This window comes from Triturus cristatus, chromosome 9 (assembly GCF_964204655.1).
Source record: "Triturus cristatus chromosome 9, aTriCri1.1, whole genome shotgun sequence".
Classification (NCBI taxonomy): domain Eukaryota; kingdom Metazoa; phylum Chordata; class Amphibia; order Caudata; family Salamandridae; genus Triturus; species Triturus cristatus.
In genome coordinates, this window is record NC_140592.1 from 1,098,478,430 (window position 1) to 1,098,490,309 (window position 11,880).

The 11,880-nt window shown below is 40.8% G+C and overlaps 1 protein-coding gene across 1 annotated transcript in view; it reads left to right on the forward strand.

The window, feature by feature from the left end:
- SOS2 (SOS Ras/Rho guanine nucleotide exchange factor 2) overlaps positions 1-7,823 on the forward strand; it is a 324,695-nt gene extending 316,872 nt beyond the window's left edge. The window contains exons 22-23 of the mRNA XM_085627000.1: positions 3,018-3,127; positions 6,065-7,823. Of these exons, the coding sequence (XP_085483126.1) occupies positions 3,018-3,127; positions 6,065-6,574 (620 nt within the window). The 3' untranslated portion in view covers positions 6,575-7,823. The remainder of the gene's footprint in view (positions 1-3,017; positions 3,128-6,064) is intronic.
- Positions 7,824-11,880: the final 4,057 nt, after the last annotated feature.

The following is an 11,880-nucleotide window of genomic DNA, read 5'->3' on the forward strand; positions in this document are numbered from 1 at the left end:
TGTTACCCGCTTAACCGCGGCGCGAATTCTGCAGTGCGGGAGAATTAATGAGTGGGCGGGGCCGCGTCGGCCAATGGACGTGTGCAGCACCAGCGGGGTAGCACAAAACTGGTTAAAACAGTTGAATTGTTAGTCATAGACCTGTTTGCTGAATGTGTTGTGGTGGTTCAGATGGTGTGCACTCTCCTGCTATTGCTATCAGACGTCGAGTTCAGAATAATAATTAGGTTTTCTTCCAAGTCCTTGCTTCAGAATGAGCGTGTCCACAGAATGGTTCATAGTCCTTCTCTCCAAAGCCCACAATGCAGTAGTGCAGATACTGTACAAATAATTACTTTTGGACATTGAATGCAAGAGTAGCTGCACTTTAGCAGCTTGCACGTAATAAAAATGTGATCTCCACAGTCCTTGCATTCAGTGGCTTAGTGTGTACATGCAGGCTTATCTTCAGTATATCTCCATATATTCCAGCAAACAGGATATGGTTTGATTCGAAAGCAAGCCCTTGCTTTCACCAAAAAATCAAGTTCTGGAGAAATGCATAATGGCAGACAACCACTTCCTTGAATACCATTTCTGTCGTCCAGCACAAATAGAAAGTTTACACTCTATAGCTTTAAAAAACTTCAAGGTGAGACATGCTGCAAAGTGCTTTTTCCCTGACACCATCATATTTCTTAAATGTGAGAAGGTGGGGTGAGAAGTCTTACACCATGCAGACAAGGAAATCAATGAACCTGCCTCCAGTCACACTGCGCCCCTCTGTGTGTTCATGTACAATCACCAGAGTCTGTACAGGAGATATGTAAACTCCTAAACTTGCAGTTTTACACTAAATTGTTCATTACCCACAAGAAGAAGAAAGCCCTCAGTTAAATCAATTTATCTTGGAAGAAATGTTTTATATGATCACCTGCATAAATCTGAGCTGTTGCAACTAGAGGACCAGTAAGAATCTCAAGACTGAAAAGATTATTTTCATAAAAATTTGCATCTCCAATATCTCATGTTTGTCTTAGGAGGGTAGTGCAACATCACTCGTGCGCCAAAAGTGTGCAAGTAGCTGGCTTCTGATTTGTATTTGCATGGAGTACACCTCAACCTTTACATTTCTTTAGTAACTGCACAGTATCTGAAAAGACAGCCAAAAGTCTACAGTTAGTGTACAGTACACCATTACAGCACAACCTTTTCCTTAAACATGTCTGCTAGTTCATTACTAAAGGCTTCAATGTATAGGAGCTCTTATGGATATTTAGCTCTGCATGGCATACCTATCTGAAGAAAGATAAAGACGTTTAACCAATCCATACCCCTTTTCATTTTGAGGCCTCATTCCGTTGCATGTTTTTTTATGAGGCAACAGGGTCCCCTACTTCCATAAGTTTTCCTCTAAGAGTATTCCAACACATTTCTCTGTCCAGTGGGACTTATCAATTATGAGAGCCACACTCAAACAAAATATTATTTTCAGAAAACATTAGGTCGTCACCCACCGGCTCCTCGGATAACAGTGACAACACTATGGCTGGGGAGCTCACAGCCATGATCTGCCACTCCCAAACAGTGATAAACTCAGAATGTGATGCTCCATATCAGTCGTCTTGCATTGAAAGCAGTATGTATGGGAATTACGTCATTCCTTCTGCAGGAAAGAATTGTCCATATTTTACAGAGAACTTGAAGACAAAATTAGGAGGGATAGTCTCATTCCCATTGCCACTTAGTTCTGCTGTGGAGGTTGGTAGTTCTATGGAGATCTTCCCTATTAATTACATTCTAGAGGTGGAAAAAGAACATCTCGATGGTCACTCTTGCAGGTTACTCTATGCTACACACAGATAGTAGTTTAATAAGTCGATCTTTCAGCCTGTTTTCAACAAGTGGGGATATCTTCACATAGATCTTTTTCTACAGCTAATAGCTGTGACTGTCCTCAGTCAGCCTCCCTTTTAATGCAGCAAATAATTTCCTGTACGAAACTCTCCATCAAGATTAGATTTTGCCATATTTGAATGTTTTGGAAACTGAATACAACAAAACCAAAAGCAAATTGGTTTGAGAACACTAAAGTCGTATAGGGTGAAAAGACACAAATGTGGCAGAGATACCTTGGTACTCAAATATTTTGAGCTCTAAATGTCAAGTCTTAAAAATAAAATAAACAGAAGATCGCAGACAACTGCAACTAGTATGGGAATTAGACAGATTACTCGTTTAAGGTACACCTGCTTTTTATTTGTCATGACTTACATTTGCATTTTCAAATACTAAAGCATACTTGTGACTCGAACTACTTGATGGTGTTTAATTTATTATGTAATGTCTTTATTTATGTTCTCATTCAGTATGTAACTATTTGTTAAAAATAATAATTATATTTAAAGCATCTTTAAATCCTGCAAAAATTGTATTAGCAAATTTAGTAACTGGGGTTTGTTCTCTGCTTGACCCATGGTATGAAACTTAGTTTAAAAGTAGAAATGTGTAATGTTCGTCTTGCCAAATTTAGGATGATTTTAAAACATCTCCCGCTTCAGGAAGATCACAATGTTGATGACGTTTAAAAAAAGCAAGTGGAAAAAACACATTAAAATTGTTTTTAATTTAAAAAAAAGAAAAACCTTTATGAAATTTCTCAAGCAAAAGAAAGGTTTTATGGGGGGGAATTTCATCTTCAGAGAATTTATTGAAGTTTACAACCTCTGCATATCTTTGCTTTAAGAACTTTCTTCACATATCTCTGCTTAAAAGCAGGTACATTGTGCCAGGGATTGATTACATTCTTATCAGATTGGTGATATCAGTGCTTCTGTCTGTGGCAATGATTGTTTCAGTCTGATAGTTCCAGGCACCCAGGGCTTTGATACATGTCTTGTTCCAGCCGTGCTCTGGTATTACAGACCATTGTTTATTTGAATCCTAGTTTTAAATATAGCAAGTTTCTTGTAAGGATCAATGTATTGTCTCAAAGGCACTAGGACAGTATTCAACGTTTTACAATGTGTACCTTTTAGAATCTTTTTTCAGTTCCTGTGGCAGTTTACATCGTCTGAGTGAAGAGCCTCTGGTTCCTCCGCCTCTTCCTCCTCGTAAAAAGTTTGATCAGGATACTTCAAACGCAAAGGTATGTCAACACTTTACTACCTACTCTGCAGTTGATGTTTGTAGGTTACAGTTGAGGCTCATGTGCGCTCTAAATGAGAACCAATTTATAATGTCAATTGTTTAGTTCTCTTGTTAGCATGCGTCTTCTTGGCATTGTCTTTCTTACTCACTCTCAGCTGGCCTCAATGTATTGGTCACACCCAGATATGAAAGAAACAACTATCAATCTTAAAATATGTGGATGGAAGATTGCCGGGGGGGTGGCAGGGTGGTCTTGTAAATATTGGCTGTCATAATGGTTTATAAATCCTACCTGAAAAAACACATGCAAGTTTACACAAGTTGCAATAGTTTACTCAGGGTCATGTACTCAAGTTTATTATTATTATTTCTCCTATTCTTACAGACCTAGTCAAAGTTTTGGCTTTGTCTGGTACTTTTTACATGTATTTTGTGTTACCTTTGTTATACATCTAGGGACCAGTGGCATACGTGTATTGACATTTCAAAAAACGGAATATAGTTTTTTTAGAATACGTCTCTATTATTCTCAGTAACTTTCTTGATTCTGTCTTACCTCCCCTATATTAGGCTCCCGCAATCTCAGTACCCAGAGCAAAGCATTTTATATTTATCCCGAAACACCATGTTCTGGTAACTCTCTCCATCTTCCTGTGAAGCCAAAATTAACTGGTGCATTAGCAGTCTTAATCAGAAATCATAGTAATAGGTGCTGGCTTGAATCACTAAAGTAAGGTTGCACTGTAGTTGAATCTGCTAACAGCCTATCCTTTTTGACTCCTCACCATCTTTTAATTCCTTTCCTCTGAGAGTTTAAAAAAACATGCAGAAATGACCAAGGACTATTTTTTAACATATTAATATATTTCCCTTATCTAGTTGCATCACACCATTTCCAATCTACCATGACACTTAGATTACATCAGTGTAATTTATCGGAGTCTCCCTAAATATCTGCAGTCAATTTTCTTTAATTTATTTAGGTAAGGGACTACATAACCTAAGTTCTCAAATAGTTCTGTTGGCCATTGTGCCCATCTAAATGGATTTCAAAGCTATTTGCTCAGCACTGCATGCCATTTATAAGGACAGACCTACATTCCTGTGCAACTATCTTTTTGCAGTCTCTCGAATAATCCTCATCTTTGCTATTGACCATTTTCGAGGAAACAATTGGTGTCTGTTCTGGCTGTAATTATGTGTAATCTTGTACCATTGAGTCTGAAAAGCTTTGACACCTACTGAGTCTTAAATAGGAAACAGAAAAATATTCTGCCTACTCTTGTGTTGCTGGAAAGACAGCTACATGATGCTCTTAATTTTGGGAGTTAGTTGTGCGTTGCAGTTCTCCCGTCATAGAGCAGTGGCAAAAAGCTGGCGAGGGCCCGGCACGTATTTCTTTTTAATAAATGAAGCACTGGCTAAGGTTTTTGCCTTATTACAGCGTATGTGGGAAGGCCTGCCTTTTGAAACCACAAATAAAACCTAGAACTACCATGGAAGCAATACATTTTTCCAGAACATCCTAAGGGCCTTCACCGAGACCTGAGGTATGCTAGAAAGAAGAAAGCCTTCTCTTAGATCTTTCATCAAGGGGAACATAATATATTTTTTGCAGTGATGAAGACAGATTTTTGATCTGCTGCTGAGCAAAACATATACTTTACTAAAGTACCTTTGATGATGAATGCAGTTGAAACAGTCCACAATCCAGTCAAATATGTGCTTGACTGGGTGTGTTTGAAAGATGAAAGAAGCTACACAGTGAGGTTCAAATCATAGTATCCAGGCTTGTGGACAGTCAAGGAAAATGTGCCTTCCAAATGGTCATGCTGGGTTATATTTAGTGTCGATTAATTTCAATATTTAGTCAGTTGTTAAACAGGCTATGGTTGAACCCTGATGAGAAAACGCGTATGTGAGAGCTGCAGCTCTGAACCTCAGAGTTTGAGTAGTAGTTTGAGTAGCACCTATCTCTGGCCATCCTAGGCATGCCAATTTTGAAATAGGTATACCCTGAAACGACCTTCCCATTCCTTTGGTCTGTTAAAAGTGTCATCATTGTCAGCTGAAGATCAGGATTTTTGTTTTGTTAATGTTAACGTAAGGGTGTTTTCAGTGTTATAGTGTAGTAGTTCATTCAGGAATCGTTGTAGACCCACCACCGTCCTAGCTAACAGCCTAGTGTTATGTACGCAGAACAAAACTATAGCTGTTTGCGACTTTTTTTAGAGAGGGGAGCATCTGTGAGGAGAGAGAACCTGAGGTATACACACAAAAAACAGAATGACCAGGGCCTTGCTTCTGGGCTCTGCTGGACTCAATTCGTTTGGACTCCTGTGCCCTCTAGCCTAACTATATGCAGGCCCAATTGGTGTTTTACCACCCCGTTATGGCTGTCAACAACAGCGGAGGCATTTGACAGTTGTTGAGCTTCCTACACAGTAGTCAATCGGTAACTCCATTGAATGCTGCCAAAGTCACTAAATGGGCAATACAGATTGAACTGCTGCTTGTCAGTTGTCTTGCATTGTAACAAGAAGTGTGTCAGAATAGAAATTATGGAAGTTATATTTGGTCTGGAAAATAAATACCTTTATTAGGCTACTGGATTTGAGGATCTGGGAGGGATTATACTAATTTGCACAGCAAATTTGCCAAGATACTTGGAGCAAGAAAAAGTATATGGCTCTTTTCACTAAATATGTATGTAATGAACATTTGGCATGAGCTTGTCGGTATTTTTTACAAAACTGTATGAAAGTTGTACTTTAATTAGTAATGAAAATCTGTCATATGTTTGTTTTAGATTTGCTTGTTTGCAAAATTGTTATTTACTCATTCACACTTTTCACACCTGGGTATCGGAAGTTAATGAAGTGTGCTTATTCGTGAAGATCTTCATTGTCCCATAATTTTCCTTTTTCCATTTCAGGGAAATTCCAGGTCAGATGATGACCCACCTGCAATTCCGCCTAGACAACCTCCGCCTCCGAAGATACAACCCAGAGTTCCTTCTTACAGCTCTGTCTTTGATGGACCATTGCACAGCCCACCTCCACCACCTCCAAGGGACCCTCTTCCAGACACTCCTCCTCCAGTACCACTGAGGCCTCCAGAACACTTTATAAACTGTCCTTTGAATCTACAGCCACCTCCCGGTGGTCGTCATCACAGAGATCAGGACTGGTTCAGGGAAACCAGCACTTGCCCCAACTCGCCGAACACACCCCCAAGTACTCCATCTCCCAGAGTGCTGCGTCGCTGCTGTGTGCTTAGCACTAGCCACAACAATCTTGCTCATCCCCAAGCTCCACCAGTCCCACCTAGGCAGAATTCTAACCCTCAGTTACCAAAACTGCCACCAAAGACTTACAAGAGGGAACTTTCTCATCCTCCTTTACACAGACTTGCTCTGCTTGAGCACACAGAGGCTCCTCAATGACCACAGCCATAATAGTCTTTGACACTGGAATACAACGCAAAATGTTCCCATTTTTATTTATTCATTCTAAAAGGAAATGTATTATAATACTGTAACAAAAAAAGCTCTTAAAGTGCAGTTCATCAAAAACAGATGGAAAATCATTGGAAACGAGTCATACACTACATGATTGGAGCAGTCCAACAGCATATGACCCTCAGGTGATCAGCAGTATTGCCTCTTCTCGGATCCTCAGTGCCCACCGTTTTGCCAGTATAAATAATGTACACTTTGCACTGTAAACAACACTAAATTTGAACTGACATCAGTTAATTGCACTGAGCAAAATAAGGTGCGTTTGTTGAATTTTTCTAATGTGAGCACGAGTGGCCTTTCTGAATGGTGGATTACACAGGCGTAAACACGTGGTGCGTTACAGATTTCGACCTTCTGTGGCCACTCACCACCCGCTTTTCTATAAATCCAGGAGGTCTGTGAATGGGTGGTGCGCCATTCTCAGACTTGTTAGGCCATGTCTTTACAGCTCCATCAATGTGCTGCTGAACAGAAAACAACACAAATGGATTGGGAAATAAAACGAAGATGTCAAAATGCACTATGTTTGGTTGTTTTTGACAACTTTTTTGAACAAGGACTACCTAGCCCGGTGATTGAAACAGAAATTAGCATTAAAGCATGCATCTTATTCAGATGTGCCTTTTTGTTTTTTCAGGCAAAGGTGTCTTAAGCTAATGAGTTGCCTACTGTTTTGGAGAACAAAGCTATTTGCCATGAATGTACAGATTTGTTTATATTGTATATTTACAGATAATGATAATAACCTGTATACATTTTAAGTGATGACTGAAGACACTACTATACAGTATAAGATTACGACCGATTCATATGGTCCATTCCGCAGACCAATCCAATGGTTTGAGAGCAAGGCCTAACCAGAATACTCTCATCACATTTTCCTAATTCGTGCATTTTTACAGGTACAAGTTCTTTTTTGAAACTGGTGTTATTTGAATCAAGAAACTACTAAAAGCTTTATTACATTCTAAAACCGACGGGTGAATTCACTTGCTGGTAGAAGTGCTTGCAATTCTAACCAGCTTGGGAGTCTGTTTTATCGGTAGTACTGTAGCAACATTTGTAAAGTGTCAAGAACCCACATTTTATCTACTGGTCTGTGGCCTTTTACTGTGCTTTGTATGAGTGTTCTTAACAAAATTAATAAATCACCTCAGTCTTACTTTTTAAGAGGTATGACATTGTGTTGAGTTTTTTTGCAGGGATCATAGTGTTTTGTTTCTATGTTTCATTGTTGTACTTGCTATAATTTGAAAAAAAAAATTTTTATCGTTATATGTAAGCTATCACACAATTCTCGGTTTAGCTGTCTCTTCTACAAAGTCCTATGAACCCTAAAGTATTTATTTATACCCTAAACATGTGAATTCTCTAGTGCAAATCTCTCTAGAACTTTTTCGATTTGACTGTTTCTCATTCTTTTGTTTAGCCAGTTACCAAAACAATTGATAGCTGTTAAATCAGTGTTTTATGTGGTGGTATTACACAAGCATGTGTGTCATAGTTGGTACACCCCATCACACCTCCCACATATATGCATGACCTCACCAGTTCTTTTTCTGCCAAGTGGTGTTGATTGGGACCTGGTTTTCTTCCGATCAAGTTACTGCTACACCTTGATCTTTGTTTCTATCCCTTTATCATATAATCATGTTTTGTCTGTTGTATTTAATGCAGCCATACATGTTGTATATTCAACTGTTTGTAGCTTCTGCCCCATGTAACCTCCATTTTCTGTGCTTCTGAAACACCTGCTTCCACTGTGTTAAAATGGCTTACTTGTATAGTAGGGGTTTCCTCATTGGGATAAAGAGTGAGGAGGTAGGTCTAAGCCACTTGTTGATGAACTTTCAAGATGTCTTGTTACGTCTGTGGCGTAACAAGATATCATGCAAGGGACCCTCCAATGTGGGGCTCACCGTGAAAGGCTCTAAGAATGTGATGTATGTAACCTTGGAGAATTTAAAAGCACCTGGCTGCAAGACTTAGTTTGTCTGATCCTAAATTATTTCCAGCTGGGCTCGTTCCAATCAGATCCTTTTGTCAAAGAAGTAGTGTGAAGCTCATAGCAACTTAGGGACCTTCATGGGTTAAATTCAACCTCTCTCAGGAGACTCAATTGCACTGTTGAGTTGAGCATGCCTCCCTATGTCAGCTGGGAAATCCTAAGTCTGTCATTTTGTGCACAGTTCAGCAGATCTTTTGCCTAAACAGATTGAGCAAGTCTCCCACTCTAAACACAGGTCTTTGACTGACTGTGCATTTGGTTTGTTGATGCTGAAGACACTGAGGAAGAGTGATCAGCTCTTCATGTGGATAGTGTAAGTCTTGGTCCTGGCACCTCCACTATTGCAGTTGAGCCCACCTCCTGAAATGGAAGGAGAGCGCAACATAGCCAGTGAAGGTAAAGCTTTGTTGCAGGAATAAGCACAAGGACTGGCCTCCACTAGTGTCGTGGCACACATAAGACCCCCTTCCTCAAAACCAAAAAGTTGCATAGGGAAAAGCATTGGCACAGAGGCAGTAGCCCAACTAAGCTAGCCATACTGGAAACACAACTGCAATACTTTTGTTTGGGAGATTGACTGGAGGACATCAAGAACCCAAATACGGTACTGACCACTCCAGGTGGAGATTTATGGTTGGACATTTACAACTTTGAATCTGTCTCCCAGGCCTACTCTGGGGCACACTGCAGAACCCTCTCCATCGTTGAATTGCGGGACAAGTCCGATACGTCACTGCACATATACGTGTTGGAGCTGAAGGGAATCTTCCCACATCCTGGGCGTGACACCACCTATTGAGTGAGGAGAAGCCTGCACTCACCAAAAAGAGGGAAATCCTTCAGAAAATCCTCATCTTAAAGGCCTGCGCGAGCTCATTTGTTGAGGGCTTTGTCATTCGACTCGCTGATGCTGAAATCAGTCCAGTAGTTTTGATGGATTCCTTAACTTTTGACTACTCCCCAGGCGTGACTGGATGTGTAAATTTTCAAACAGTACCTCTGCATCGGTACTTAGCATTGTGCAGCTGTCCGCTGATATTCTGTTCAGGAAGTGACTTGCATAATTTTTAACAAGATTCTTTTCCCACGAAAAATGTGTTTAACTCCAGTGTGCAAGGGAAAATGTTACCTTCCAAAACTACAGAATTTAAACTTTGTAGGGACTGTTGCAATCAGATGTCTTTGAGATATCCCCACCTTGTATGTCTTTGGTGCTTGGGGTCGGAACATGACTCCAGCGCTTGCAACGAGTGTGCCTGGGTGAACTTGAAGGCCATACAGGACCGTGAAGCGAAGTTGCACGACATCAAACACAAAGACTCCATGCCTGTCGTGGTCGAAAGGACGATCCCGTTACCACTAAGTTATAAAACAAACACAAGAAGGCCAAGTGGGACTCAGCTCCATCCCACCACTCTGGAACTCCAGAGAGGGCACAAGGGCCTAAATGGGCTTCTCAGTCTCCCCCTGATCTACTTCTTTCGTAGTCAATTCTGGAACTAGATCAGATGCACACCGCCTTTCCGGAGCTTTCGGCGACCTTGCAGTGCTAGAAAAGGTATGTGAGGCCAAGCTGTGTATATTAGGCACTCTGCTGTTCTATTTTGTAAACTGGGCTCTTTTCCTTATAACAAATGTCCAAAGTCTAGAGATCCGCACATTGGTTGGACCGATCTGTTGTTGGGCTCTGTCTTCGGACGTGGGCGCCCTAGGAAGCAACTGAAATAAGCGCCTGTGGTGCTGGAACAATTTTTAGAGTGGGGGTGCTGCCATTAATGATATATGACTGAAGTTATAGGGATTGTGAAAGATCCATGCGTCATACAAAAAAACAAGTGCAGCAAATGTGCCATACCTAATCAGCTGGAGAGTGATAAGGGTGTGGTTTGTAGCTGGCGGTGCATTTTGGAGAACTGGTGAAGTAGCACACTGTCATTTACAGGCAGCACATTTTTCGTTGAAATGGCCACTAAATTTGCATAGACATGCAGTTTTACTGTTAACATTTATAGCACAAAAACGAATGTGTGTGGAAATCTAGTTTCAGTGAATATCATTTGCACATCACCAAGTAAAGTTTCTTGATTTCCTTTGATCCTGTTAAAAGCTGTTTCCGTCACCATTCAGAATTACAAAAGAGTGCTTCATTTATGCTTTCCTAATTGCTGATTGTTCAAGATGAAGGGGAGACACTGCGGATCCAAATTGGTAAGTTTATTCTTGTATCTACATCAGACAGGGCTCCCAGGCTTCTGTCTCCAGCAACCGCCTCTCTGAGAATGACTTGACACACTCAGAAAACAGAAACGTTTGAAGTGTGACACGCCAGACTCATGCAGCAGAGAGCCCGAAGACAGAACAATATAAATAACATCATAACACATCTTCTTCTCTTGCAACAAACAAGAGAAAAAAGAAAAAAATTAACACAGTGCAGAGAAGAAACTGATAATCTTTAACATGTAAGTAAAAGATAATATAATGTATTTATTTATTTATTTCACGATTTTTATTGCGCAAACAAATACCCGAAGGTGTCTCGGCGCATGTGACAAAAACGAGAGACCAAGCCGCAGGATTACTGATTGAACAGCCATGTCTTTAAGAGCCTACGAAAGCTTATCAAATTGGGGGCAGTTTTTATGGTGAGTGGCAAAAGGTTCCAGAGTTTAGGTGTGGCAACCAGGAAGCGCCTGTCTCCCCAGGTTGCCGTTCTGGTGCGAGTAACGGAAGCAGGCAGGAGTTGGCGGATCTCAGCTGTCTCTTGGGGCTATACAACTGGAATGCTTCAATCAGAAACTTTGGACCGACGCCATGCACTGCCTTATAGGCAATGCAGAGGGCCTTGAATTTAATGCGGCCCTCTACTCTTAGCCAATGCAGGTGACGAATGGCTGGAGTAGTTTGCTGGCGGCGGGGGATGTCAAGAAGAAATTCTTGCAGCAGCATTTTGTATGGACTGCAACTTAGATAGAACGAGTTTCTGAGTATTAAGGAAGAGGGCGTTCCCATAATCGATTTTAGAAAACACTAGGGTAGAGACCAGGGTCTTCCCAGCTGAGGTGGGAAGGTAAGGCAGTATTTTCCTAATTTTCTTTAAAATAAAGAACGCAGATGACACAACCTTGTTGACATGAAGGTTGAATGACAGCTTGCTGTCAAAAATGACTCCCAGGTTTCTGGCCTTATCAACTGGGACAGGAGGAGAGCCCAGCTGGTCAGG